Genomic DNA, 18,402 nt, shown 5'->3' on the forward strand with positions numbered 1-18,402 from the left:
CTTTGGAGGGAGTTGAAATTCCGTGTTGCCCAGCAACAGCCCCAAAACATCACTGCTCTAGAGGAGATCTGCATGGAGGAATGGGCCAAAATACCAGCAACAGTGTGTGAAAACCTTGTGAAGACTTACAGAAAAAGTTTGACCTCTGTCATTGCCAACAAAGGGTATATAACAAAGTATTGAGATACACTTTTGTTATTGACCAAATACTTATTTTCCACCATAATTTGCAAATAAATTCATAAAAAAATCCTACAATGTGATTTTCTGGATTTTTTTCTCGTTTAAATGTGAAGGAGAGTCCGCATGTTTTGGTTGCGGGCCGTGTCAGTGGCACTGTATTGTCCTCAAAGCGGGCAAAAAAGTTATTTAGTCTGCCTGGGAGCAAGACATCCTGGTCCGTGAGTGGGCTGGTTTTCTTTTTGTAATCCGTGATTGACTGTAGACCCTGCCACATACCTCTTGTGTCTGAGCCGTTGAATTGCGATTCTACTTTGTCTCTATACTGACGCTTAGCTTGTTTGATTGCCTTGCAGAGGGAATAGCTACACTGTTTGTATTCGGTCATGTTTCCGGTCACCTTGCCCTGATTAAAAGCAGTGGTTCACGCTTTCAGTTTCACGCGAATGCTACCATCAATCCACGGTTTCTGGTTTGGGAATGTTTTAATCGTTGCTATGGGAACGACATCTTCAACGCACATTCTAATGAACTCGCTCACCGAATCAGCGTATTCGTCAATGTTGTTGTTTGACGCAATACGAAACATATCCCAGTCCACGTGATGGAAGCAGTCTTGGAGCGTGGAATCAGATTGGTCGGACCAGCGTTGAACAGATCTCAGCGCGGGAGCTCATATCTCATATGTATATACTGTACTCGATACCATCTACTGCATCTTGCCTATGCCGTTCTGTACCATCACTCATTCACATATCTTTATGTACCTATTCTTTATCCCTTTACACTTGTGTGTATAAGGTAGTAGTTTTGGAATTGTTAGTTAGATTACTCGTTGGTTATTACTGCATTGTCGGAACTAGAAGCACAAGCATTTCGCTACACTCACATTAACATCTGCTAACCATGTGTATGTGACAAATAAAATTTGATTTGATTTGATTTCTTGTTTTAGCTTCTGTCTGTAGGCAGGGAGCAACAACATGGAGTCGTGGTCAGCTTTTCCGAAACGAGGGCGGGGGAGGGCCTTATATGCGTCGCGGAAGTTAGAATAGCAATGATCCAAGGTTTTACCAGCCCTGGTTGCGCAATCGATATGCTGATACAATTTAGGGACTCTTGTTTTCAGATTAGCCTTGTTAAAATCCCCAGCTACAATGAATGCAGCCTCAGGATATGTGGATTCCAGTTTGCAAAGAGTCAAATAAAGTTAGTTCAGAGCCATCGATGTGTCTGCTTGGGGGGGAATATATACGGCTGTGATTATAATCGAAGAGAATTCCCTTGGTAGATAATGCGGCCAACATTTGATTGTGAGGAATTCTAAATCAGGTGAACAGAAGGACTTGAGTTCCTGTATGTTGTTGTGACCACACCACGTCTCGTTAACCCTAAAGCATACGCCCCCGCCCCTCTTCTTACCAGAAAGATGTTTGTTTCTGTCGGCGCGATGCGTGGAGAAACCAGCTGGCTGCACCGACTCCGATAGCGTCTCTCGAGTGAGCCATGTTTCCGTGAAGCAAAGAACGTTACAGTCTCTGATGTCTCTCTGGAGTGCTACCCTTGCTCGGATTTCATCAACCTTGTTGTCAAGAGACTGGACATTGGCGAGAAGTGTGCTAGGGAGTGGTGCGCGATGTGCCCGTCTCCGGAGTCTGACCAGAAGACCGCTTCGTTTCCCTCTTTTACTAAGTTGTTGTTTTGGGTCGCCGGCTGGGATCCATTCCGTTGTCCTGGGTGAAAGGCAGAACACAGGATCCGCTTCGCGAAAGTCATATTCTTGGTCGTACTGATGGTGAGTTGACGCTGCTCTTATATTCAGTAGTTCTTCTCGACTGTATGTAATGAAACCTAAGATTACCTGGGGTACCAATATAAGAAATAACACGTAAAAAAAAACAAAAAAATGCATAGTTTCCTAGGAACGCAAAGTGAGGCGACCATCTCTGTCGGCGCCGGAATTATATGGGGCTTTGGCGACAAAATGGATGGCACTGTGATAGACTGCATCCAATTTGCTGAGTAGAGTGTGGAGGCTATTTTGTAAATGACATCGCCAAAGTCAAGGATCGGTAGGATAGTCAGTTTTACGAGGGTATTTTTGGCAGCATGAGTGAAGGATGCTTTGTTGTGAAATAGGATGCCGATTCTAGATTTAATTTTGGATTGGAGATTAATGTGAGTCTGGAAGGAGAATTTACAGTCTAACCAGACACCTAGGTATTTGTAGTTGTCCACATATTGTAATTCAGAACCGTCCAGAGTAGTGATGCTGGAAGGGCGGGCAGGTGTGGGCAGCTATCGGTTGAAGAGCATGCATTTAGTTTTACTTGCATTTAAGAGCAGTTGGAGGCCACGGAAGGAGAGTTGTATGGCATTGAAGCTCGTCTGGAGGTTAGTTAACACAATGTCCAAAGGGCCAGAAGTTTACAGAATGGTGTCGTCTGCGTAGAGGTGGATCAGAGAATCACCCACAGCAAGAGCGACATCACTGATGTATACAGAGAAAAGAGTGCCAAGCGTCACGTCTGGAGGAAGTCTGGCACCATCCCTATGGTGAAGTATGGTGATGGCAGCATCATGCTGTGGGGATGTTTTTCAGCGGCAGGGACCGGGAGACTAGTCAGGATTGAGGTAAAGATGAATGGAACAAAGTACAGAGAGATCACCTTCCAACAGGACAGAGACCCTAAGCACACAGCCAAGATGACGAAGGAGTGGCTTCGGGAGAAGTCTCTGAATGTCCTTGAGTGGCCCGGACATGAACCCGATCGAACATTCTGGAGAGACCTGAAAGTAGCTGTGCAGCAACGCTCCCCATCCAACCTGACAGAGCTTGACAGGATCTGCGGAGATGAATGGGAGAAACTCCCCAAATACAGGTGCAGCATCATACCTAAGAAGACTCAATGCTGTAATCGCTGCTGAAGGTGCTTCAACAAAGTACTGAATAAAAAATAAAACCGTTTTTGCTTTGTCATTATGGGGCATTTATTGTGTGTAGATTGATGAGGAGGGGAAAAAACTATTTAATCAATTTTAGAATAAGGCTGTACCGTAACAAAATGTGGAAAAAGTCAAGGAGTCTGAATACTTTCCGAAGGCACTGTATGTCCTTGCAAACACATATATGCACGCACACTGGCACACTCTTCAGAACTACCCATGTTTATAAATGTGAACCTCTTAAGGATCCGCACCTTTTTTTCCATTTTCGCCTGAAATTATATACTCAAATCTAACTGCCTGTAGCTCAGGGCCTGAAACAAGGATATGCATGTTCTTGGTACCATTTGAAAGCAAACACTTTGAAGTTTGTGGAAATATGAAAGGAATGTAGGAGAATACAACACAATAGATCTGGTAAAAAAGAACAGTTGTTTTTCTTTGTATTATTTTTTTGCACCATTATCTTTGAAATGCAAGAGAAAGGCCATAATATATGATTCCAGCCCAGGTGCAATATACATTTTTGCCACTAGATGGCAGCAGTGTATGTGCAAAGTTGTATACTGGTCCAATGAACCATTGTATTTCTGTACAAAAATGTCTAAAAAGACTGCCCAAATATGCCTAATTTGCTTGTTAATAACTTTTTCTGTTCAACATTGTGCACTCTCCTCAAACAATAGCATGGTAATCTTTCACTGTAATAGCTACTGTAAATTGGACAGTGTAGTTAGCTTAAATTCTTGTTAATCTTTCGGTCAATACCAGATATGTTTGTGTCCTGGGAAATGTTCTTGTTACTTACAACCTCATGCTAATCACATTAGCCTACGTTAGCTCAACCGTCCCGTGGAAAGGACACTGATCGCGAAGGTCAGTTTTATGGGTACTTTATGAAATACCCTGTTTTCACATTTGCTAGTTTCTCAGTATTATTTTTGGACATGTCTGTTTCTTGTCTAAAAAGTATGTGCTTTCGTTCATGGGTCTCAAAGTGTGTGTGTGTGTGGGTGTGTGTGTGTAATCTTCTACGGTATGTGTTTGTGTAGTCTAGGAGTCTCTTTTTTTTCGCAGTGGTGATATTGAGAGCCATCTTGTCTGATCTTGTCGAGGGAGCATTAGCTCTGTTAGTCTGTTCAACCAAACTTTCACCAGTGCCACCACACATCAAAGAGACACACTACTCTTATCCACCCTCCTCTCCCCTCCTCTCCCTCCATTCTCTGACTGGAAGCATATTTAAAAGAGTAAATAAACAACAAGCAAGAATGTAAACAGGACGACACAATGTCAAAGACACTCCTCAGAGCAGAGGCACGCTGGGCTCATGCACCTGCCTATCAGTAACCAGTCAACTCTGTCTCTCTGATGGACTGCTGCTTTCACAGATACACACACTCACTTCACATATACATGTTTCACAGATACACACTTCACAGACACACACACTTCACAGAACACACACTTAACATATACACATTTCACAGATACACACATTTCACTTACACGCTTCACAGATACACACATTTCACTTACACACTTCTCAGATACACACATTTCACTTACACGCTTCACAGATACACACATTTCACTTACACACTTTACAGATACACACTTTACAGATACACACTTTACAGATACACACTTTACAGATACACATTTTGCAGATACACACTTTACAGATACACATTTTGCAGATACACACTTTACAGATACACATTTTACAGATACACACTTTACAGATACACACTTTACAGATACACACTTTACAGATACACATTTCACAGATACACACTTTACAGATACACTTTTCACAGATACACGCTTAACAGATACACGCTTAACAGATACACAACAGATACACGCTTAACAGATACACATTTCACAGATACACACTTTACAGATACACATTTCACAGATACACACGCTTCTCAGATACACATTTCACAGATACACACTTTACAGATACACACACTTTACAGATACACACGCTTCTCAGATACACACGCTTCTCAGATACACACACTTCACAGATACACACGCTTCACAGATACACACACTTCACAGATACACACGCTTCTCAGATACACGCTTCTCAGATACACATTTCACAGATACACACACTTCACAGATACACACACTTCACAGATACACACACTTCACAGATACACACACTTCACAGATACACACGCTTCACAGATACACACGCTTCACAGATACACACGCTTCTCAGATACACACTTCACAGATACACACGCTTCTCAGATACACACTTCACAGATACACACGCTTCTCAGATATACGCGCTTCTCAGATACACACGCTTCTCAGATACACGCGCTTCTCAGATACACGCGCTTCTCAGATACACGCGCTTCTCAGATACAAGCGCTTCTCAGATATACAGCTTCTCACACGCTTCTCAGATACACACGCTTCTCAGATACACACGCTTCTCAGATACACTCGCTTCTCAGATACATTCGCTTCTCAGATACACACGCTTCTCAGATACACATTTCACAGATACACATTATACACATTTCACAGATACACATTTCACAGATACACATTTCACAGATACACACTTTACAGACACACATTTCACAGATACACATTTCAAAGATACACATTTCACAGATACACGCTTAACAGATACACATTTCACATATACACATTTCACAGATACACATTTCACAGATACACACGCTTAACAGATACACACTTCACAGATACACACGCTTCTCAGATACACACTTCACAGATACACACGCTTCTCAGATACACACTTCACAGATACACACGCTTCTCAGATATACACGCTTCTCAGATACACACGCTTCTCAGATACACACGCTTCTCAGATACACGCGCTTCTCAGATACACGCGCTTCTCAGATACACGCGCTTCTCAGATACACATTTCACAGATACACATTATACACATTTCACAGATACACATTTCACAGATACACATTTCACAGATACACACTTTACAGATACATATTTTACAGACACACATTTCACAGATACACATTTCACAGATACACGCTTAACAGATACACATTTCACAGATACACATTTCACAGATACACGCTTAACAGATACACATTTCACAGATACACATTTCACAGATACACACTTTACAGATACACATTTCACAGATACACACTTTACAGATACACATTTCACAGATACACACTTTACAGATACACATTTCACAGATACACACTTTACAGATACACATTTCACAGATACACACTTTACAGATACACAATTCACAGATACACACTTTACAGATACACATTTCACAGATACACATTTCACAGACACACATTTCACAGATACACATTTCACAGACACACGCTTAACAGATACACTTTTCACAGATACATGCTTAACAGATACACATTTCACAGATACACATTTCACAGATACACATTTCACAGATACACATTTCACAGATACACACTTTACAGATACACATTTCACAGATACACACTTTACAGATACACATTTCACAGATACACACGCTTCTCAGATACACATTTCACAGATACACACGCTTCTCAGATACACATTTCACAGATACACACTTTACAGATACACACGCTTCTCAGATACACACGCTTCTCAGATACACACTTCACAGATACACACGCTTCACAGATACACACGCTTCACAGATACACACACTTCACAGATACACACGCTTCTCAGATATACGCGCTTCTCAGATACACACGCTTCTCAGATACACGCGCTTCTCAGATACACGCGCTTCTCAGATACAAGCGCTTCTCAGATATACAGCTTCTCACACGCTTCTCAGATACACACGCTTCTCAGATACACACGCTTCTCAGATACACTCGCTTCTCAGATACATTCGCTTCTCAGATACACACGCTTCTCAGATACACATTTCACAGATACACATTATACACATTTCACAGATACACATTTCACAGATACACACTTTACAGACACACATTTCACAGATACACATTTCACAGATACACATTTCACAGATACACGCTTAACAGATACACATTTCACATATACACATTTCACAGATACACATTTCACAGATACACACGCTTAACAGATACACACTTCACAGATACACACGCTTCTCAGATACACACTTCACAGATACACACGCTTCTCAGATACACACTTCACAGATACACACGCTTCTCAGATATACACGCTTCTCAGATACACACGCTTCTCAGATACACACGCTTCTCAGATACACACGCTTCTCAGATACACACGCTTCTCAGATACACGCGCTTCTCAGATACACGCGCTTCTCAGATACACGCGCTTCTCAGATACACATTTCACAGATACACATTATACACATTTCACAGATACACATTTCACAGATACACATTTCACAGATACACACTTTACAGATACATATTTTACAGACACACATTTCACAGATACACATTTCACAGATACACGCTTAACAGATACACATTTCACAGATACACATTTCACAGATACACGCTTAACAGATACACATTTCACAGATACACATTTCACAGATACACACTTTACAGATACACATTTCACAGATACACACTTTACAGATACACATTTCACAGATACACACTTTACAGATACACATTTCACAGATACACACTTTACAGATACACATTTCACAGATACACACTTTACAGATACACACTTTACAGATACACATTTCACAGACACACGCTTAACAGATACACTTTTCACAGATACATGCTTAACAGATACACATTTCACAGATACACATTTCACAGATACACATTTCACAGATACACATTTCACAGATACACACTTTACAGATACACATTTCACAGATACACATTTCACAGACACACGCTTAACAGATACACTTTTCACAGATACATGCTTAACAGATACACATTTCACAGATACACATTTCACAGATACACATTTCACAGATACACATTTCACAGATACACACTTTACAGATACACATTTCACAGATACACACTTTACAGATACACATTTCACAGATACACACGCTTCTCAGATACACATTTCACAGATACACACGCTTCTCAGATACACATTTCACAGATACACACTTTACAGATACACACGCTTCTCAGATACACACGCTTCTCAGATACACACTTCACAGATACACACGCTTCACAGATACACACGCTTCACAGATACACACACTTCACAGATACACACGCTTCTCAGATATACGCGCTTCTCAGATACACACGCTTCTCAGATACACGCGCTTCTCAGATACACGCGCTTCTCAGATACAAGCGCTTCTCAGATATACAGCTTCTCACACGCTTCTCAGATACACACGCTTCTCAGATACACACGCTTCTCAGATACACTCGCTTCTCAGATACATTCGCTTCTCAGATACACACGCTTCTCAGATACACATTTCACAGATACACATTATACACATTTCACAGATACACATTTCACAGATACACACTTTACAGACACACATTTCACAGATACACATTTCACAGATACACATTTCACAGATACACGCTTAACAGATACACATTTCACATATACACATTTCACAGATACACATTTCACAGATACACACGCTTAACAGATACACACTTCACAGATACACACGCTTCTCAGATACACACTTCACAGATACACACGCTTCTCAGATACACACTTCACAGATACACACGCTTCTCAGATATACACGCTTCTCAGATACACACGCTTCTCAGATACACACGCTTCTCAGATACACACGCTTCTCAGATACACACGCTTCTCAGATACACGCGCTTCTCAGATACACGCGCTTCTCAGATACACGCGCTTCTCAGATACACATTTCACAGATACACATTATACACATTTCACAGATACACATTTCACAGATACACATTTCACAGATACACACTTTACAGATACATATTTTACAGACACACATTTCACAGATACACATTTCACAGATACACGCTTAACAGATACACATTTCACAGATACACATTTCACAGATACACGCTTAACAGATACACATTTCACAGATACACATTTCACAGATACACACTTTACAGATACACATTTCACAGATTCACACTTTACAGATACACATTTCACAGATACACACTTTACAGATACACATTTCACAGATACACACTTTACAGATACACATTTCACAGATACACACTTTACAGATACACATTTCACAGATACACACTTTACAGATACACATTTCACAGATACACATTTCACAGACACACATTTCACAGATACACATTTCACAGACACACGCTTAACAGATACACTTTTCACAGATACATGCTTAACAGATACACATTTCACAGATACACATTTCACAGATACACATTTCACAGATACACATTTCACAGATACACACTTTACAGATACACATTTCACAGATACACACTTTACAGATACACATTTCACAGATACACACGCTTCTCAGATACACATTTGACAGATACACACGCTTCTCAGATACACATTTCACAGATACACACTTTACAGATACACACGCTTCTCAGATACACACGCTTCTCAGATACACACTTCACAGATACACACGCTTCACAGATACACACGCTTCACAGATACACACACTTCACAGATACACACGCTTCTCAGATACACACGCTTCTCAGATACACATTTCACAGATACACACACTTCACAGATACACACACTTCACAGATACACACGCTTCACAGATACACACGCTTCACAGATACACACGCTTCTCAGATACACGCTTCACAGATACACACGCTTCTCAGATACACACTTCACAGATACACACGCTTCTCAGATACACACGCTTCTCAGATACACGTGCTTCTCAGATACACACGCTTCTCAGATACACATTTCACAGATACACATTATACACATTTCACAGATACACATTTCACAGACACACATTTCACAGATACACATTTCACAGACACACGCTTAACAGATACACTTTTCACAGATACATGCTTAACAGATACACATTTCACAGATACACATTTCACAGATACACATTTCACAGATACACATTTCACAGATACACACTTTACAGATACACATTTCACAGATACACACTTTACAGATACACATTTCACAGATACACACGCTTCTCAGATACACATTTCACAGATACACACGCTTCTCAGATACACATTTCACAGATACACACTTTACAGATACACACGCTTCTCAGATACACACGCTTCTCAGATACACACTTCACAGATACACACGCTTCACAGATACACACGCTTCACAGATACACACACTTCACAGATACACACGCTTCTCAGATATACGCGCTTCTCAGATACACACGCTTCTCAGATACACGCGCTTCTCAGATACACGCGCTTCTCAGATACAAGCGCTTCTCAGATATACAGCTTCTCACACGCTTCTCAGATACACACGCTTCTCAGATACACACGCTTCTCAGATACACTCGCTTCTCAGATACATTCGCTTCTCAGATACACACGCTTCTCAGATACACATTTCACAGATACACATTATACACATTTCACAGATACACATTTCACAGATACACACTTTACAGACACACATTTCACAGATACACATTTCACAGATACACGCTTAACAGATACACATTTCACATATACACATTTCACAGATACACATTTCACAGATACACACGCTTAACAGATACACACTTCACAGATACACACGCTTCTCAGATACACACTTCACAGATACACACGCTTCTCAGATACACACTTCACAGATACACACGCTTCTCAGATATACACGCTTCTCAGATACACACGCTTCTCAGATACACACGCTTCTCAGATACACACGCTTCTCAGATACACACGCTTCTCAGATACACGCGCTTCTCAGATACACGCGCTTCTCAGATACACGCGCTTCTCAGATACACATTTCACAGATACACATTATACACATTTCACAGATACACATTTCACAGATACACACTTTACAGATACATATTTTACAGACACACATTTCACAGATACACATTTCACAGATACACGCTTAACAGATACACATTTCACAGATACACATTTCACAGATACACGCTTAACAGATACACATTTCACAGATACACATTTCACAGATACACACTTTACAGATACACATTTCACAGATTCACACTTTACAGATACACATTTCACAGATACACACTTTACAGATACACATTTCACAGATACACACTTTACAGATACACATTTCACAGATACACACTTTACAGATACACATTTCACAGATACACACTTTACAGATACACATTTCACAGATACACATTTCACAGACACACATTTCACAGATACACATTTCACAGACACACGCTTAACAGATACACTTTTCACAGATACATGCTTAACAGATACACATTTCACAGATACACATTTCACAGATACACATTTCACAGATACACATTTCACAGATACACACTTTACAGATACACATTTCACAGATACACACTTTACAGATACACATTTCACAGATACACACGCTTCTCAGATACACATTTCACAGATACACACGCTTCTCAGATACACATTTCACAGATACACACTTTACAGATACACACGCTTCTCAGATACACACGCTTCTCAGATACACACTTCACAGATACACACGCTTCACAGATACACACGCTTCACAGATACACACACTTCACAGATACACACGCTTCTCAGATACACACGCTTCTCAGATACACATTTCACAGATACACACACTTCACAGATACACACACTTCACAGATACACACACTTCACAGATACACACGCTTCACAGATACACACGCTTCACAGATACACACGCTTCTCAGATACACGCTTCACAGATACACACGCTTCTCAGATACACACTTCACAGATACACACGCTTCTCAGATACACACGCTTCTCAGATACACGTGCTTCTCAGATACACACGCTTCTCAGATACACATTTCACAGATACACATTATACACATTTCACAGATACACATTTCACAGATACACACTTTACAGATACATATTTTACAGACACACATTTCACAGATACACATTTCACAGATACACATTTCACAGATACACGCTTAACAGATACACATTTCACAGATACACATTTCACAGATACACATTTCACAGATACACATTTCACAGATACACGCTTAACAGATACACATTTCACATATACACATTTCACAAATACATATTTCACAGATACACACTTTACAGATACACATTTCACAGATACACACTTTACAGATACACATTTCACAGATACACACTTTACAGATACACATTTCACAGATACACATTTCACAGATACACATTTCACAGATACACATTTTACAGATACACACGCTTCACGGATACACATTTCACAGATACACATTTTACAGATACACATTTTACCGATACACGCGTTACAGATACACATTTTACAGATACACACGCTTAACGGATACACATTTTACAGATACACATTTCACAGATACACATTTTACAGATACACAGTTTACAGATGCACACGCTTAACAGATACACATTTCACAGATACACATTTTACAGATACACACTTTACAGATACAAATTTTACAGATACACACTTTACAGATACACATTTTACAGATACACATTTTACAGATACACACTTTACAGATACACATTTCACAGATACACATTTCACAGATACACATTTTACAGATACACACACTTCACAGATACACACGCTTAACAGATACACACTTCTCAGATGCACACTTAACAGATACACATTTCTCAGATACACACGCTTAACTGATACACACTTCACAGATACACACTTAACAGATACACGCTTCACAGATACACACACTTCACAGAAACACACTTAACAGATACACATTTCTCATATACACATGCTTAACAGATACACACTTCACAGATACACACTTAACAGATACACATTTCTCAGATACACACGCTTAACAGATACACACTTCACAGATACACACTTAACAGATACACATTTCTCAGATACACACGCTTCACAGATACACACGCTTCACAGATACTCGCGCTTCTCAGATACTCACGCTTCTCAGATACACATTTCACAAATACACACTTGACAGATTCACACACTTCACAGATACATATTTCACAGATACACACTTCACAGATACACACGCTAGACAGATACACACTTCAGATATATGTTTTTTACAGTAACACTTACTAGGTCTGTATATTCCGCCCCATATTGGTCAACCGACTGACGCTTCGTTGCTGCTGCCACGTCATTTCAGTATTAGTTCTATGAGTGTAGTGTCACCCAAGGGGCCATGGGGAGGAGATGTTTTCAGACTGCACTGTGAATGGAAAGCACTACCAATGTTTTCTGAAGTCTCCAAGTTCTTTGTTTTTGGCGCACTTTGTCACAGGTGCAGCTCTCAGTGTGTGTGTGTGTGTGTGTGTGTGTGTGTGTGTGTGTGTGTGTGTGTGTGTGTGTGTAACGGTTTCTTGTCCCCAGCTTTCGTTTCGGGTTCTTTGATGTTTCAGTAGGGGAGTTTTGACCCACCTTTTTAGCTCCAGGCCTCAACCCCTTTGTCCCGCGCCTCCCCCTGTTTTACCACAACATGCAGGAGGTTTCTCTGTGGTCTCTCGCCCCTTATCCCTTATAACTCACAATTCATTAGTAAATCCCCCTATCTGAATCATATTGAAGGAATGGCAGGAAGGTAAAGGAGACAGGCAGGCAATGCAAATGACGTTTCAATCTCACAGAGAAAGACAGAGGAGTTGCCATAACCATTCATATAAGTACTTTTAAGCAAAGGCTTATACCATGGTTTTATATATGATCTATTTCCATAAGAGTTCTTCCCTCTTTTAATGCAAATGTTGCCAGGGCTCTCCCTGAAATCTTCCGTTGAGTCATAAATTCCAACAATTGACCTCCCACTCGTCTCTCTCTCTCCGTCTCTCTCTCAGGGTCCACACATAGCATCAGTGACCCTGGCAGCATATGAATGTGGTTCGGTGGATTTCCCGGAACCCCCCTACCCCGAGCAGATCATCTGCCCCCAGGAAGAGGTGTTGTTGGGGGGGACAGAGGCCGTGGCCCAAGTGGGTGTGGAGGGCTTGGCGGGGGTGGCAGCAGCTGTACAGGGAAGCATCTCCCTCTGGACCATTGTCTCCAAGGTCCGCTTAGAGGCCTGCATGTGGGTGAGTCTATTCTACATACAGTCTGTACACAGTCAACACACAGTCAACTGCACAGCCCATGACACATAGTCGAGACATGCAATCTACAAACAGTCAACGCACGCAGACGACATGCACAGTCTCCTACAAAGTAGTTTACACAGTCTTTTACACACAGTGCATATGCCCCTCAACTGGGGTTTAACTATCCATATTGGTACATGTCAGGTTCACTGGCACAAATGCTTTATGATCAGTAAGCCTCAAAGAGTTAGAAGTAAAATAACATTGACTGTAGGTCAAGATTATTTCTAAAACATGTGACTGCTAAGTGAGATATCATTGACAATTCAATACAATAATACCCACTGATGGTTTGGAAAACCCCAGCCTTTTACGGTGAATTTCCCCTTAACACTGCTGGTGGTTTCACACCTCTAACCAAACATAGCCATGTGGTTAGGTACTGGGGACATGATACTGACAGTTTGTAATCCTTCACCGCTGTCACGCACACACACCACTGTCACACCACTATCACACACAGTTCTGTAGCTAGAGCCAGCCCTGGCACAGGTAGACGTTAACCCTTCACCAGATACTTTGGTTGCATTCTGACTCTGGTGGCTATGGTAACCACTACAATGACTCAGCCATGACATAGAGTTGTCATGGTACTACCACCACCATGCTCTGCGTCAAAAGCCTATCAACTCTCACACCTCTATTTATTTTAACCTTTATTTAGGCAAGTCAGTTAAGAACAAATTCTTACTTACAATGACGGCCTACCCCGGCCAAACCCTAACGACGCTGGGCCAATTGTGCGCCGCCCTATGGGACTCCCAATCACGGACGGTTGTGATACAGCCTGGAATCTAACCAGGGTCTGTAGTGACACCACCAGCACTGAGATGCAGTGCCTTGGACCGCTGCGTCACTCGGGAGCCCACCTCTAACTGGTAACTGCCTGTATCAGCTTCCCAATGATGACCAGCACTTCTCTTCCTGGATTCTCAGCATTCACAGCTCTTTTACAGAGAGTCGGGCAGTGTCAGGCCCTTTTCTCAGAGCTTCCCTCTCAGTGTGAAACTGTCTCTACTGAAAAACACAGATGCTTAACAGAGAAGTCTGAGAAGAGAGAACTCATCTCTATGACCTGTGGTGAACTTGGGATTTTTATCTTCCTCTAAACTGACTGAAAATGAGAAGTGGAGGATGTTATCTCACTCTTGTTTATTCACATTTCACATGTTACTGGCTGTGGGGAACAGAGTACCTCTACTTCTACTACTTTAGTACTGCTGCTGCTGGGGCCCTTTCCCTGGAACAGAGTGAGTGAGTGAGTGGGGGAGGAGGGGGGGGGGGGGGGGGGGGGGGGTAGGAGGGAGGGAGGGAGGGGGAGGAGGGAGGGAGGGGGGAGGGAGGGAGGGAGGGAGGGAGTGTAGTGAAGGAGGGAGAGAGGGAGGGAGTGTAGGTCAGGTGTATTCTACCACCATAGTTTTAGTTACACCAGGATAAGTGTGATTTTCCCATTCCTTTTCTATTTTACCAAGGACTCTGATTTCAGTGGAGCAGATTCAAGGTTTCTTTAGCTGGCACGGCGTGCCCATACCAAAGAGTAATTATGTGGTAAGGGCAGAGCTGTGTGTGTGCCAGCTAGGGGTATGCCATACGATCCCCTGGCCTCGCCCCCAGATGCTGGCACAGCCCAAAATGCTGCAACACCTGCTGTGCCCACTTGATGCTCACGGCATTAAAGCCCCAAAAAGATACACCATTCACCCCACCCTTCTCTGGCACCAGTAGCCCTTTTTATGATATTACCCCCTCACTCTGCCCTCTGGCCCTCCCCTCTCCCTCTCCCCTCTGGCCCTCCCCCCTCCCCTCTCTCCTCTGTCCCTCTCCCTCTCCCCTCTGGCCCTCCCCTCTCCTTCTCCCCTCTGGCCCTCCCCTCTCCCCTCTGGCCCTACCCTCTCCTTCTCCCCTCTGGCCCTCCCCTCTCCCTCTCCCCTCTGGCCCTCCCCTCTCCTCTCTCTCCTCTGGCCCTCTCCCTCTCTCCTCTGGCCCTCCCCTCTCCCCTCTCTCCTCTGGCCCTCTCCCTCTCCCCTCTGGCCCTCCCCTCTCCCTATCTGGCCCTCTCCCTCTCCCCTCTGGCCCTCCCCTCTCCCTCTCCCCTCTGGCCCTCCCCTCTGGCCCTCCCCTATCGCCCTCTCCTCTGGCCCTCCCCTCTGGCCCTCCCCTCTCGCCCTCCCCTCTCCCTCTCTCCTCTGGCCCTCCCCTCTGGCCCTCCCCTTTGGCCCTCCCCTCTCGCCCTCCCCTCTGGCCCTCCCCTCTCGCCCTCCCCTCTCGCCCTCCCCTCTGGCCCTCCCCTCTCGCCCTCCCCTCTCCCTCTCTCCTCTGGCCCTCCCCTCTCGCCCTCTCCTCTGGCCCTCCCCTCTCGCCCTCCCCTCTCTGTGCCACCCCGTCCACCGCTGCAGGGTCTAAGTGGTCCACTTCAAAAAACATGGCGCAGGTGGCTGCAGTCTGGCACACACGCAAACACACACATGCAAACACACACACACACGCAAACACACACACAAACACACACACAAATACACACACAAACACACACCCACACAAACACACACACACACACACACAAATACACACACACACAAACACCCACACAAACACACACACACACACACACACACAATAGTGCAGTGAATAGAACAGCTGCCCTGGAGATTAGGGCACGTCTGCATTATGAGCAAACTGGCAGGTTTCATCAAAGACTGCTGTGTTGACATGGAACAGGATGTCCAGCTTAAGTATCCCATCACCCCTCCCTCCCTCCCTCCCTCACCCATCCATCCCCTTTCTCCCTTCCTCCCTCACCCCCCCTCCCTCCCTCACCCTAACCCTCCCTTCTCCCACCTCCCTCACCCACCCCCCTCCCTCCCTCACCCCCCTCCCTCCCTCACCCTAACCATCCCTTCTCCCACCTCCCTCACCCACCCACCCCCCTCCCTCCCTCACCCTAACCCTCCCTTCTCCCACCTCCCTCACCACCTCACTGCATAACCTCCCTCCTTTCCTCACCCCCCTCACCCCACCCCTTCTTACAAGTTTTTCTGTGCCTGAAAACATTACCATAATGAGCTATGAGCAATTCCAAAGCACTCGTTTTCTCTGCAGGTTTTTCATTGTGTTAATTAAGTCTGTTGCTCTGCGCTCCCTCCTCATCCTCGTGTTCCTGGAGGAATGAACCCACTGAACCTGCCTGGGATGAGGATTTGTTTCACTCAAATCTCTTCCGTCTTTCTTCACAATTCGGCGAGTGATACCGTCTTATAATTGAAAGCTATTTAGGATGTTGGATATTCATATAGTTTGATCCAAACTAATAGCACCCTAATTGACCCGACAAATTGAAAATATATGTGTATTGGTATTATACTTGTATTGTGAAAGGTTGTGTGTGTGTGTGTGTGTGTGTGTGTGTGTGTAGGGAGCAGGCACAGCCATCGGGGAGCTGCCCCCCTACTTCATGGCGCGGGCAGCGAGGCTGTCTGGAGAAGAGCCTGATGATGAAGACTATGAAGAGTTTGGAGAGTTGCTGGAGCAGGCAGAGACTCCACAGGTAAGCCTCTATCTCTCTCCTCTCTCTCTATCACTCCTCTCTCTCTATCTCATCCCCCCCTCTCTCTCTTCTCTGACAGAGACAGGTGGCACACAGCCTTTCCATCTCTCCTCCTGACTTCCCTCTCCAACTCTGCTTTCTCTCCTCCCTCTTCTTCTCACTACCCATGCTCTACCTGTCACTACTGTCCTCCAGGTCTCACTCTGTTTTCTTCTGCCTTCTCTCTCTCCTCATCTAGCAACCTTTTGTGCAACTTTGTTGAAACAAAACAGTCACATTGTATACATGTGTCATACCAGCGGAAACCTCTTGGATGTGTACGCGCACGCACAAACACACACACAGAGTGGAGCAATGCGAGTTGAGCCCTGACGGAGAGATGGCTAAAGTTCATCTCAGGAATTCCCCACAAGCCCGTTCCCTTCTCTCTCG

At 43.5% G+C, this 18,402-nt stretch overlaps 1 protein-coding gene across 8 annotated transcripts in view; it reads left to right on the forward strand.

The window, feature by feature from the left end:
• Positions 1-18,402, forward strand: part of LOC110533645 (vacuole membrane protein 1) — a 106,835-nt gene that overhangs the window by 47,653 nt on the left and 40,780 nt on the right. For 5 of the 8 annotated variants that reach the window (XM_021618056.3, XM_090186349.1, XM_021618055.3 and 2 more), the window contains exons 6-7: positions 14,130-14,363; positions 17,839-17,970. In XM_021618056.3, the coding sequence (XP_021473731.2) occupies positions 14,130-14,363; positions 17,839-17,970 (366 nt within the window). Of the gene's footprint in view, positions 1-14,129; positions 14,364-17,589; positions 17,665-17,838; positions 17,971-18,402 lie in introns of those variants that run through there. The other 3 variants (XM_090186351.1, XM_090186350.1, XM_090186352.1) reach the window with 1 other exon arrangement.

Source organism: Oncorhynchus mykiss, chromosome 10 (assembly GCF_057628025.1).
Source record: "Oncorhynchus mykiss isolate SJ-2025 chromosome 10, ASM5762802v1, whole genome shotgun sequence".
NCBI lineage: Eukaryota > Metazoa > Chordata > Actinopteri > Salmoniformes > Salmonidae > Oncorhynchus > Oncorhynchus mykiss.